Raw genomic sequence first — 13849 nt, forward strand, 5'->3', positions numbered from 1 at the left:
TTGTAAAAACAAGAAGTTTGAGAGGACCTTTAGTCTTTTGATGTTTCTTCTGTCTGTAGAAGAAGGCTGCTGCCTCAGATGAAGAAGAGGAAGAAGAGAGTGAAGAGGAAGACTCGGATGAGGAGTCTGAGGACGACTCGTCTTCAGCGTCCTCGGGGTCTGGCTCTGAGGCCAACTCCAGCGATGCAGCCTCCGGCTCGGATGAGGACGAGGAAGAAGAGGAAGAAGAGGAGGAGGAGGACGGGGAGGAGGCATCCAGCTCTGGGTCCTCAGACTCATCCTCAGCAACCTCGGGCTCCTCGTCCTCGGAAGAGGAAGAGGAGGAAGAAGAGGAGGAGGAGGCCACCAAGGCTAAGGGGACCAAGGGCAAAGGTCAGGCAAAGGGTAAAGAAAAGGTAACTGTCAAGGAGGAGCCCAAGGAGAATGGTGAGAAGGAGGACAGCGGAAGCTCCTCAGAGTCAGAGAGCTCATCGAGTGAGGCCTCATCAGAGGAGGAATCTGATTAAACTCCAATCTCCTCTTGTGTTATTTTTTTCCATCACCTCCCTCGAGCCCTGTCGAGGGAGGCATACTTGTGAAGCTGGAGTGTTGCTATTGCAAGTAAATCACAGGTCCTTGGACAAAAGTACATGTAGTTGCAACTGTGAGAGACTATGAATGGTAACTTTTGTCACTGTTCACTTGAATGACTTGACTTAGGACTAGATAACTTGTGAGGACCTATGAGGGACTTGACCAAAACTCTGAAAAACAATAGTATTTGTACATTTCACTCACAACTGGTTAACTCTAATTTTTGTTGGTACTCAAACTGCTAGTTACATGTATCTAGTCATGAATATGCAAAAAAAACCTCACCCGAAAGTTGAATTCTAGAAAGAGGGCAGCAATCACAGAACTTGTTCACCACGTGGACAATTAACGAGCCACACATATGGCATTTTCAACAATAAAGAGGCTTGTCCTGCCATGCAGTGCGACCAATATCAGAGATCTTGATGATGGTTCAAGGAAACCAGACCAACATACTGTTAGGCTCCCTGAGTTTTTTGCTTTTAGGGAATAATAGCAAATCTGTCCCTGTACAGGTAAACGTTCAGTGTATAAAAACGTGTATTTCCCCCTAAAAACTAATTTAATACAGAAGTTACAATTCTTTCAGGAGAATTTATTGACGGAAGTTGCCCTGTGTCGCGGATAATTTCAATATTACTGATGGCTTTTCTGTTCCAAGCTTAACCTTTCTTTCGCATTTTGATGCTGACCGCACAACAAAAAGCACAATCTGAATGCTCACAGTGGCGCAAAGTTTTTGACCCTATATGGTTGAACAGGCACACATTGACTTGACCAATTTTTGCATTTGTATTTTTCACTTGTAAAACTGGGCACTCATTAACAGGTGTTGGTTACTTTCTTGCATGCTAATATGATCATTACTTTTTGTGATTTGTTTATTGGTATCGAATGTGAATAAACTGAATTTTTTTAACGATGTTTAGAAACTACAGAGGTAAAATGGTACTTTTTAAAAAACCAAACTGGGCATCACATAACTATAGAAATTGAAATGATGCAGGATTAAGGTACTTATTTATCCATTTTATTATGATACACTTGAATCACATAAAATTCTTTCCTCATTTAAACATGTAACTGTACAGTGCGTAAAAGTACAGAAATTTACATTTAATTTACATTTTTTATCTTGTCTGCAAAACTTCACAGCGTAATAGACTTGGATGAAATATGAGGACAGTTTATATAAACACTTTTCTTTGTCAGACAATGGGCAAGTTGCCTCTGTGGCATTTATTAATTGACAGATTTTTGCAGGAAATTCACCAACAAAGTCGAAGGGAAACACAGTTTCGTAAATGCCCAAGTGGTTGATTTCCATAATATCCCTCTTGGTTGACTTTTTGCTGAAAGAGGAAGTGATTGCTTAAAACAAATATTTTAAGTTCAAAGTTGGGATAGTTGAAAGTTCTTTTCCCTGGGAACGCTTTGAATGTAAACCCAGGGGTGTCAGATGTTAATATTTTAACTACAAAAATATACTTTTCCCCCTCTTTGTTGTGAAATGTTGCCAGTGGTTTTAAAGTTTTAAAAGTATATGGAAAACTTGTTTTTGGTTTGTCTGAGCTGAGTCTGGTTGATGTTCCATGTTTCATGTCAGGAAGTTGCCAAAAAATTAGGAAGGTTCATTGTTTTTTTAATGTTCTGTGTTGTCTGAAGACCAAAACTGTTCATGTTTCGGTGATTTTATTGTACTTTTGACTGAACAAAAGGAAAAGTGTTGTATTAAATAAAAACAGAAGGCTTAGGACATTTTAAAGTCCACATTTACATTGCTGGCCTGTTTGAGTTTTTCCTTCTCAGGTTTTCTTCAACTCAATTGAATTAAGTCCTGATAGTAAGTCCAGCTTTCAAGCATGGCTGCAAAATACGATTTTTATGAAAATTCAAGACTGTTCAGGTTTTTAGGCGAGGTTCTGCCTCAAGTTTAGCTTACCAAAAACAATGTATACATTGAACCTGCATCAGATAAGAAATTAGTCCCGACACAAACTGCAACACTAAAAACAATCACTCATTTTGTGGGATTACGCAGCATGTGTTCCCTGGTATTTGTTCATTAATTCCCCAATGTAAACCAATGAGCAGCATATGCTCACCAGCTAAAATATGACTGCCCTCCACTTCCTTGCTGCTCAACTGGACAGTGCCCTCAGCAGTGTGGGCACAGACTCCATTACAGAACCAATGTGACTAGAGTCACTACAGTTGAAAGACACCGATTACACACAACATTCACACACATGGATCCCATCCATAACCCTCTGACCAGTGACAGGAGTTCTCAAAGTCACATGACCTTTGCTGGCTTACATGACTGCTGATGAGCCTCGTGACTGCCAACAAATGACACATCCAGCTGTGGCAGGATGTTGTCAGTGCAAGTTGTCCACGGTTAGACTGACTGTTAACATGACAATCGTCAGTTCATGAGGGCTTTCGTCTTGGCACCTTGTCGTAAACTTGCGAACAATTTGTTGACTCGGAGAAGTTGTCCCATCTCTGCCCAGGAATTTAAAAGCATGACAAATCAATACTAATAATGAATCATGTTTCCTGAAACAGCAAATTTCAGAGGTAAAAAAAATTACCCAAAAAATAAATAAATCTCAACACGTCCAACATGTGCATCTCTTTTTTCATCACATGTGATATAAATATGATATAAAAACAAGGTAAATGCACTACGCCCTTTGCATTTACCTGTGGGTCATACAAATTAACCGTAACCTGGTGACTATGTCATTTTCCCACTCAGGATATCAGTTCTGACACCAAATTACAAGTTAGTAAAGTTACAACACCTGTTCTCAATAACCTACAACTCTATGATATCATACACCATATTAGCTAGTTTACTTTTCGGTCATCGTTTACACCCCCCTGGGGGGTGTATATATACTATAGTTTCATATAAATAAAACATATAACCCACTGCAAAAGAATGGAAATCACTGTCCTATCCTGTCCTGATGTATAAAAACCTTTGATGGTGGTGGTTTTTTCTGTATTAGGTTTTACATAAAAGCATTTTACCTTGTAAGAAATTATTGATGTTGGTGTCCCGCTCTGATTTCTTGGCCTCAAAGATGATGACCAGACTCATCTTGATGTCCACCCTACTGATGTAGTAGGTTATCTGTTGAGTCTGGGGACAAGACATGAAAACCTCAAAATCGAACTTGTTTTCAAATTAGAAACAGTTTCTTGACAACTTCTGTAGTGATGGGAATGGACTGAATCATACACTCGTAACCCTCAACTTGCTCGGCATCCTTCGGTTGGTGGATAAGTGGGGCGCCACCGCACAGCAGTGGGTTGTTCCCGAAACTTGCCGCCGCCGCGTGGATGTGCCTTGTAATCCACCAACTCAGGTATGCAATTTTAACTAGTTACCGATGCTTAACTAACCTTATATATTACTTGTTTGATCTCGCATGAATTTAAAGTTAGAACATAAAGAAATAGAGGTGCTGACATTCATTAAAAGTGATTAATCTAAGGGAGAAAAAGTGCAGGGATTTCACAAACATAGCGCCTTCATTAATCGCTGTACACAACCATGATGGATGTAGCTTGTACGATGTACTCTGGGTAATGCCGAGCGTAGGCAAGCCTTTTCCCGTGTTTATACATGGATTAATCATGTTTGATAAATATATGGAAGCATAGTAAGCTTTAGTGCATGTGCTTTACAGGTATTTTATCAGAAATTCAGTTTGTTCTCTGTTGAAGAAAAACTCATTATGAGATTGGCACAGTAATACAGTAGAACGATCTTGAAGAGCGCCCTTTTATGTCAACACATTTTGCTTTCATTTTGGCCAGCACAGAGTGAGGGTTAAAAGTGTTTTTTAATTCAACAGAAATTTGTGTAATGTGTGGAAGTACACAGAGGTTTAGTGGATTTTCTGTAGTGGATTTTTTTATATTTTATAACTGGAATTGTATGAAGACTTTACTGCAATTCAGTCTCAACACACATGTATTTCTCATGGCAAAGCTACAATGTGCACAATGAATGTATGGGTTATTCCGTTCTGTTGGACAGACTTTTCTGAATGGCTTTCTAGGGATCAAACTAGCATATCATTTTAGTGTGCTCTCTCAGTTTATAATGACATTGAGAGACAGACATTTGCATTGTCACATGTACAGAATACTTATTTAATGAGTACATTTTCTTTTCTCCTTTAATGTGGTTCCAGAAACTTGCCGCTACCGCGTGGATGTGCCTCATAATCCGCCAACTCAAAACCCAGTGAGCAAGAGAATAAACCCAGAGCACCAAACACACCGTCTTTGGAACTTTATTCTGTCAACTTGTCACGGTCAGACACCCCCCCTCTCTAGCTGTGTCCCATCCAGCTCTCGCTCCTCCTCTCCCGCCCCCACACTTTCTTTACGGGTGTCAGTGTTTTTCTGAAAAAAGTATGATCTTGTCACGTATTGAGTACAATTTTTTATGATCAATCCAAAAATTGCACAGGAATGTCTCTTTTTATTTGTAAAGGCAACGGAAAAGTAGTGGATAGATTTTATTATTCGTGCTCCAATGTGATTGAAGCAAACTACCTTGCTTAGGAACTTCAGCTATATCAACCAGCTGTGTTCACATCAGTGACAAGTTTTACTTGTTGCTAATGGTTTGGAGTGGTGATCGATTAAAAATGTTACTAGCTCAGTTGCAGGACCCCCCAAGTTGGAGTTGAGTCAATCGCAAGTCATATCCGAACTTAAAGAGATGGAAAAGGAATGCCTTTTTCACAGTTTAGCTCTGGACTGAATGACTGGTGACTGTTTTGTGGTGACTTGTGACTGACTCAATTATGATTCTGCGGGGCCCAAAAACCTATCCTCAAAAATGACCCAAAGACGGAATCCCAGCAACAATTTTCTCTATTCTACCTTGTCATAAAAATGGACGACTCTGTCAATCGGCCCACTCTCTGCACTCGGCAACAACATGATCAAATTTGGCCACAGATGGACTGGTCGCTCCTACAAAACATCACCATATAAAAACTGGCTTACTTTAAACATACTCTTGCTGTCCTTTCACCCAATGTACCCCCCTCCCCACATAACCACCCACCCAAGTGTGTAAATGCCTTCAATCGCGGACTCCCTATTGTTCCTCTTTTGTTAATATTTCACTTTTTCAGAAGACCTCCCATATGTTTTGTACACGTTTTCCAACAGCGGACTCTTTAACAACAGTGGACCCTATTGTCCCCTATTGTTATAGGTCCACGATTGAAGGCATTTACACACTCCCCTCCACACACACACAATTTCCAAACCCATCAACTAAATTTCCAAACAGTACAATCCTACTTAATTAAAGCAAATTAGTGAGATCCATTATGTTAAATTGTTAAGAATGTACAAGCTTTTAGCGTTCATTCCCTCTTTTCTTATGCAGAAAAATCCCACGAGTGATGTTCTGCTTTTCTGGAAGCCCACCTGCTATTAGTCAACTTTAATTATTCTCATCCCAACCATTGGTCATGGAACCGGGGAGGGGTATTGCCCGCACCCACCTTTGAAAAGGTAATTATTTTGCCTGTCCTCCATTTCATAGGCCTACAGCCGTTGGAGGTGTATTGAAACTTCTCCTCCCCCCAAAAAAACCCCAACAACCAGGATCCCCCCCTTTTGGGGGCTCCACCCCCCCACTTTTAAAACCGTTCCACTACCACAAATTCACTTGTCCACTCAACGCACATGCCTTTGATCTACACATCTAATGGAGCCACTCAGACTTACATTTGGGAATGAGAAAATGGCTGGATAAGAGTCTAGCCCCTTGGGAGGCTCGCAGAATGAATTGGGATGGTGGTAACCGTGACCTTTGTAGGTGTCCTCTGACCCCCGAGTGTCAAAGACCAGGGAGATGTTGAGGGCGTCGGATTTCTTTTGAAACAGGGCAATTCTGAAAGGTCGAGAGTGTGAAAAATGTGAAACATAACAACTGTTTGCTGACTACAGTGACTTGAAACTGACAAATTTTAAAATGTTGGAACTTTTAGAATTAGATTTTTTTTAATAGCAGAAATGGTCATATTGCCTTTGAGAAAAGTTCTGCTGTGATAAAAACGTCAGGCCTTCTAATCTGTGAGGTTAAAAATTTGGAAGGAAAGAAGCAAGTCAGAAACTAATCTCAATTAGAAAGATCTGCATCGTGCAGTGCTCTTGCAACTACAGACACAAATTTGATTCAAAAAGAATTTGGAAGAAGTGGAGACGTACGTCAGGAACAAATCTGGCTTACACACATACACATTTTGAAGAGTTCTTGCAACTACAAACACAAAGGAGAATTTTAAAAAAATAATCAGGTTTCATGCTTTGTGTTACAGTCTGAATATACTTCTGGTATAAGTGGTTCATGGAGGAAAAAAGTTCTCTTTCATGAAAAGCAACAGAGTAATTTTCTATCAGCTATCATGAATGGAAACTCACTTTGTGTAGTAATCGATGGAGAGATTTGACAAGTGTGTTTTCATGTCTCCAGGTAGCGCTTGTTTGGCCAGCATTTCATGAAAATACAGACTGAACTGTTACCAAACAGAAAGAAAATTATTCATTTGATGCAAACTACATTTGATAATTAGGAGTATTTTATATTTTTTTAAACTTTAGAGGTTTTGCAATTCAGTACCAAGAAAGTCGCAGAATGTACAGAAAAAATCTGACTCATTCAAACCGCCAACGATATAACAATGCCCTTACACAATCAAATGGCAGGCCACGAACCCCACTTAATACAACTCGTGAAATAGCTAAATTTTTCTAGAGATGAAATGGCTTAATATGCTTCTATTCTGCCCTGGATGGAATGTCAGTTCATACGTTACACTCCAGCTAACGGAGGTAGGTTATATACTCCAGCTACAAATCCATGTAGAATCCTGGGTGGAGAGAGGCAAGCTCAGGAAAGTGTCTTGCTCAAGGACACATGGCCAGTGACTGGATTCCAAGCCCTGACCCTCTAGTTACATATTCTAACCACTAGATCATATTCAATCATCAGTAGGGTCAGAATTGAAATTCAGCATTTCTGTTCAAGACAAAACAACACCACCTGCACAATACAAGGCCGAACTTGGCCATGATATGTACCTTAGACAGCTGTGCTGCTTGAAAGCGCACATACCACACCATCAATGGTGGAATACCAGTGACCTTCCCCGGTGCCATTGTCTGTAACTTCTTCTTTGCCTGTTATAAACACAAACAAATTGTGTTGAGCTAGGACCAATTTCTTCTGAACTCACTTCACTTTCTCTACTGTGGCCTTTACTGGCTCTTGCAAATGGAGCAGACTCGAGTTCATTGCAAAGACGTAATACAAATATGTCCAAAGTGTTGTTAATTGGCAATTAATTGGATGGGCCACAATTTGTAGAACAATCATGTCGAGATTTTGAGGGTTTTCGTTACACAGGAATTGATAGTAATGAAATTTTAATATTGTTGAGATTATCTCTGCTGTCAAATTTCCAAATGAGGAGTTCACCTCAATTTTGAATTAATGTGGCTGACTCATGAACAAGGTCTATCTTCCCCTGAGAGGTAACTGGCTGAGTGATTTCAGAATATCTCACGACGTGGGTCAGGAAAACGCCCCATTTTGACCTTTGGTACCAACTACAACAACCCTGAAGTCTCCTGAAGACGGACAGAGTACACTGTTCGAAACATCGAGTTATTCCCCGGTTCTTCTCAGAACCACACATACTCAAAGAAGAGATAAATACATGGTGTTACCGCAATCTTTACTATAGATCTAGTTTCTTTCACCATGAAAACCTTTAAGTCTTACATACAACAACCCTGTGCCAATTTCAGTGCTCCATCCCACCTCTCGGAGTTTGATGGATGCACCCCACTCATCCAGTTTGCACTGCGACTCGTTCAAGCTAAGCAGAGCAGGGAGGAAACTGAACTGGGCCAGGTGCTCCAGGGCCATGAAGACGGCGTGGAGGGCTTCCAGCTCCAGCGAGAGGTTGGAGCGGATAGAGCTCAGGATAGGGTGGTGGAACTGCTTGGCATGTCTGAAGGGGCAAGCAGGGGGTCAGACAGGTTAGGTGAGTGCAGACTGAGGGACTACACAGATGGCAAGATAGAAGGACGAACAGACAGATGGCAAGTTGGACCAACAGGCAGACAGCAAACAAGGTCAGGTCGAAGTAAGTTTGGATCTAAGTTTGGATCCGACAGACAGACAGCAAAGGGTGTTCATTTGAGATCACTTTGGAAAGCTGCTTGACTTGTCTCAAGCAGTTAAACAGCTTTGGAATGAATTTGCTGAGGAGTAGATAGACAGCATGAAGGACAGAGTTACTGACAGGAGAAAGGTGGGATGGAAAACACATGGATGTGCTGAAATGGGTAAAAAAAGTCAAGTCTGACTTTTGAATCACAGATTTGGTGGGAAGATAATCAGCACGACAAACAAGTAAACTAACCTTGAAATGACATTTCCCACGGCTACCGTAAGATCAGAAATATTGATGTCGGCCTTCTGTGATCCCAAATAACAGAGTTTCTCGTACCTGTGACAACTAATTAAGGAATTTACTTATAAATTTATGCTTACCAACCTGTCACTGCATACAATGAAAATCCTGGTGTGTCAATAAATGGACCATGGTGCTGTGAACCCAGAACCACACAACTGTGCATCAGATGCACTCTCATGAATGAGCTGCCATACATACAAACAATGGAGTGGATTAAGGCTTTCAGGGTTTTAAGACAATTAAGCAAGTGAAGAAAGATGCATGTACATGTATAGGTTTATCATTAACTGTATAAATGGGCCCAAGTTATGCCACTGACATGAACCCAGGACTTGTGAAAAGGAAGTCAGGTGCTCTACCGGTGATGGATTACTGTTTGAAATGTTGCAGCTTTCGTGGATAAAAAACAAAATGGATACAATTCCATCATTTCTTGGCGTGCTTCAATGAAGTGGACCAGCTGCTCACAGAGGTGTGACAGAAGGCGGTCCTCGGGATTTGAACCCTGGTGGCCCATCTCTTTGCCCCGTAGTTCCACGCGGCGGACGTCACTCATCGCTGAGGAGAACAGCCACTTGCCCGATTGCTGTTTGGAAAATGGCAAAAGGAAAAGTAATGGACAAATGATGTGTCACTATAACATTGTAGCTATTGGCTGTCTGACCCATCTGTCGCAGGTCTGCAATAACATAGTCAAGGTAAACTAAAAGGGGACCACACAAGGCACTTTTTCAATAAGCAATTAATATACCTTGGTGCACCATCTAATGACATCGGGCTTTTCATGTGATGTTAATTTGGCAATTTACTTATAAAAGTGTAGCTTGTTTCTGAAATTGCAAAAGCCTTAAAAAGTTGTCTGAAAAAAATTATGCTGAAATGAAACTAGGGTATATTGTTATATTATACTCAGACTTACTAATGACTGGAAACTGACAACTGATTCATGTGAATTTGCCACAGTCATATTTTTCTTTATTCAACTAAATGTGCCGGTTACCAAAATTTGGCAAAGCCAGACACGGAATCAAATTTTTGTGGGTGCACCAGAACCAACTTAGCGGGTGCACCAGACCCAGACCTAAGTTAAAACAACAATTGAAGTGGGGTATCCCTTACTAGTTTCTGTGGGTGCACCTGACCCAGGCCTGAATACTGGAGCAAATGTCCTAAACCAGCTAAAATCAGCAGGTGCACGAGACCCAGACCCAAGATAAACCAGATTACATTAAATGCAAAAGGGGGAAGGAAGTACACGTACATAAAGTTTACAAGTCGGAATGCAGGTGTGTTTCCACCAATGTTAAATATTTGGTCGGGAGTTACAATATAAAGCACGTTATTTTAGATGCCAAAGGTATCAAGGAAGTAAATTTATGTATATATAAAGTCTATAAGATGGAGTGCAGGTGTGTTCCCACCAATGTTGAACATTTGGTCGGGAGCATAGCTTATAATAGCTTAGAGGCATTTCAAACTGCGGTGTGTTTCTTAAAACATTTCCCTTGAGTCACCCAAAGTTGTGATGTGGATAAATCCATTGGAACTAAAGTATGGAAAAGATCACAGTGCCTCATGGAAACCTTGTGGCTACTTACCCGCCCAAACCACTTCTGCTCAAAGAAAGCCAGGTGCATGTAGGTTTTCTCGGCCGATGCTAGGACAGACAAGGCACTGACCAAGCCTGCCCAGAGACTGGTGGGATGGGAGCGGATTGCCTCCTTCTCCTGGTCCTAAACAAGGGAAAAAAGAAAGCATTGACCAATCAACTTCAATTTGACCTTGAACAGCTTGCTGGCACACAAGCAATTATATGGTCCAATTTTGGGGTGGGGCTATTTATTTTAGTACTGTAAGCGTATGTTCCATTACTTCCCTCGTGCTTACTCGGGAAAGCACATCTGTGTTCGATTTGACACTCAACTGACTTTTCATGCCTATTCAGGCCTGACCTAAGTAACCGGCCTGCTGAGCTGGTTACTGAGGTAAGTATCCCATAATGCAGTGAAAAAAACATGGTGGCTTTCTAATAGTTGAACGATACGAAGGGAAGTTGCTGTTGTAACCTTATTTAGAAAAATCTCTGCAGGAAGACGTTAATTTGCTCATAGTCGAGTGAGTTGTGCAAAATTAAGGCCAGATATATGTCCTTTTATTCCCCCTTACTTTCGGTAGCTCAAATCTGTGCGGAAAATTTTAATCTTCTTGGGCACCTTGGGTAACTAAAGATTATTCGTTTACTCTCATGTATTTCGCATGTGCAACTTTCTCACGAGTAAACGTGGGTGACTTATCAAGTACGCTCTTCATTTGCATTAGAATGAACAACCTCAGCTCTTTGTTTTCATGCCTGAAATATTCATATAGTATTTCAGTGTGCCATTCTGATGAAAATGGGCATCATGTGGATGAAAAATGTGGAGGACTCCTCTTGATTTGCCTTATAAATATAAAATTCCTTCCAGAGGTACACAAGTGGATCTGGTAACTTAATCTCATTTGGTCCTGTCACAGTTTTTCTTGACCATTTTGGAGCAATGATGTGAATTGCTTACTGCAATCCTTACCACCAGTTCTTTAGATCTGTCGAATGCAAAGTGGCTGATGGCAGTGAAGTACATCTCCAGGAACTGTTGCTCCTGGGGCAGAATGTGGTGAGGGCCTCCAGTGGAAGCGGAGAGAGATGAAGAGGTCGCAAAGGATTCCTCCATCTCACCTGTGTTGATGGATCTGACGTCCATGGAGGTCTTGTGTCTGTTGCAGAGTTCAAAACTTATTGAGGCTCAGGAAAGAATAGGTATCAAGAAGTCTTAAAAATGACCTACATTCTGTACCTACCCTTAGAACATTGGGGCCACTTGCACCAACAAGAACTGATGCAATGAGCCCTATAGTTTTAGGGGTAACCTACCTTTTTTTCAGACAAATTAAGTTTTCCCCTGTTGATTGGACTAGTCCTCAATGAAAATAGATGTACAACACAAGGTGGAATTATTGTTTGGCAGCAAGTGTACGGTGGCTGAATATAGGATTCTTGCTACTTGAAGCTTTCCAGAATTTGGGTCTACAAAATATTGATAGAAATGACAACTTTATTGCCTACAAGGTACAACTGCTATTCACGCCATTATATCAACACTTAGCCCAGGTTGGACGGCATCTTCCTTAACTTGCAATGAACATCATGGGTCTCAGTTCATCCTGCCGTGTGAAATTTTTACGACCTTTTTTTCACACTGGTACATGTACCTGATAGAGGTACCTGATCTCCGGAATTAGGCCAAATGCTAGGTTGAGAAAAAATAAATGTGTACCCCTAGAACTCTGGGCTTCATCATCTGCCATGCACCCAGGCAGTGGATGAAAAACCCCAGCGTTCTAGGGGTAACCTAGTAATTATGTCCTTGGGTGACGTGTTTGTAGAAAACATATCACAATTACACGCTTCCATCAAGAATATCCTGCACATCTGTCCAATAAAGTGTGAACAAAATGTCAAAAACTTTCTGCCGTGGTGATCTTTGTGCGATTACTCAATTGTACTCCTTCCTTTATTCCTTCCATTCCTTCCTTCATGGTTGTACATACATGTACGTTGTGGAGGATCATTTCAAAAGGGAAAATAGGCCTTTTGTTGGAAATTTCATACAGGATTGACCAATCGTGTAAGCAACTGGGTGACGTAGCACCACAAGTGTAGCCTGGAGACTTGCCTTGCCAAGTATATAGTAAGGCAAGTCACATCACCAGGCCAAATTAATCATGCTTGTGGGACTAGTGATTGTGTAATGAATGATGGCATCCAGGCCTGTAATGCCTCACTTTTTGGGGGGTCTAATGAATCATCCCCCCACTTTTATGGTGAAAAAAAAATAATTAAGACGGATTGTAAAATGTTTGGAAAGAGTTCCATGTATGGACAACACTAATTTCCTTAATGTTATCAGCCATCAGAAAGTGATAAAATCCTCAAAAGTGAAATTTAGCAGAGAAAATTGCGAAGCATTTACTTGGAAAACACTTTCGGCCAAGTCTCATAGGTTTGTGCAGAGGAGTATCAACTGTTGTCTGTATACATTGTATATGCATGGGCATGGAGGTAGGAAAAGTGGGGAAAGAGTTCCATACACGAACAACACTAATTTTCCTTTAAAATGTTACAACTGCCGGGAAGTGATTTTAGCTAAGAAAATTCTGAAGCATTTACTTAGAAATCACCTAGATTTTTCAGACAAGTCTCATAGGTTTGTGCACAGCGTCTCAAGTGTTGTCTGTATATTGTCAATAAAGAGGGAACTTTTTTCCAAGGACTTTTTGGACCGTACCATCCAGGAACCAAATTGTATTCAATTGGCTCCCTCGCTCTCCAAAAGGGAGAACAATTGAAAAAGTAAAAAAAGATCATAAATGTGTCGTTTTGATGTAAAATTCTGCATTTCTGCAGGAATGTAATACATAAATGGCAAGAGGCAGTACAGATGTACTATATTATGTTATGTCCCATTGGGAGTCGATGGGACATTAAACACTGTCATGTCAGACTACTGTGACCGCCGTACCGCCCTATCTGTGGCTAGTATAACTGTGCCCACCCCAGCATCTCCCATCTGACTAAAGTTACACCATTCATCCATGGTTAGACATAACTTTATCACCCTCCTGACTCGGAGGGTGACGACGCGACGTGAGGAACTGAAACTTACATGGGCGCTGCCATCTTGGAATTATGAGGAATTATGGGG

The 13849-nt window shown here is 41.0% G+C and overlaps 2 protein-coding genes across 6 annotated transcripts in view; one reads left to right on the forward strand and one right to left on the reverse strand.

Annotated features, from left to right (window-relative positions):
- The window catches only part of ubtf (upstream binding transcription factor), an 18358-nt gene extending 16009 nt beyond the window's left edge, over positions 1-2349 (forward strand). For all 3 annotated transcript variants that reach the window (XM_022235435.2, XM_022235437.2, XM_022235436.2), the window contains one exon: positions 60-2349. In XM_022235435.2, the coding sequence (XP_022091127.1) occupies positions 60-506 (447 nt within the window). In that variant the 3' untranslated portion in view covers positions 507-2349. The remainder of the gene's footprint in view (positions 1-59) is intronic.
- c12orf66 (chromosome 12 open reading frame 66) lies at positions 1582-13840 on the reverse strand. Of its 3 annotated transcripts, none has more exons than XM_022235438.2 (12): positions 13811-13840; positions 11675-11861; positions 10706-10840; positions 9527-9693; positions 9054-9140; positions 8447-8639; positions 7705-7803; positions 7045-7139; positions 6349-6514; positions 5488-5580; positions 3616-3727; positions 1582-3081 (listed from the first exon to the last, which is right to left on the reverse strand). In XM_022235438.2, the coding sequence occupies exons 1-12, from the start codon at positions 13822-13824 to the stop codon at positions 3002-3004; spliced, it is 1428 nt and encodes a 475-aa protein (XP_022091130.1). In that variant the 5' UTR covers positions 13825-13840; the 3' UTR covers positions 1582-3001. The 3 variants fall into 3 exon arrangements, with proteins under 3 accessions (XP_022091130.1, XP_086986996.1, XP_086987010.1); XM_087130870.1 differs by having other exon boundaries at positions 8408-8639; XM_087130884.1 differs by lacking the exon at positions 5488-5580 and having other exon boundaries at positions 8408-8639.
- Between the last annotated feature and the right edge of the window lie 9 nt (positions 13841-13849).

The sequence above is a fragment of the Acanthaster planci genome, linkage group LG02 (genome assembly GCF_054643075.1).
Source record: "Acanthaster planci isolate LZ-2023a linkage group LG02, COTS_SCS, whole genome shotgun sequence".
In the NCBI taxonomy this organism is placed as follows: Eukaryota; Metazoa; Echinodermata; class Asteroidea; order Valvatida; family Acanthasteridae; genus Acanthaster; species Acanthaster planci.

Coding starts and splice junctions, on each gene's coding strand:
- c12orf66 (XM_087130870.1), bottom strand. Junction 10,841..11,674: donor ACAGATCTAAAGAACTGGTG/GTAAGGATTGCA, acceptor TCCCTTGTTTAG/GACCAGGAGAAGGAGGCAAT. Junction 8,640..9,053: donor GTGGGAAATGTCATTTCAAG/GTTAGTTTACTT, acceptor TTGCCCCTTCAG/ACATGCCAAGCAGTTCCACC.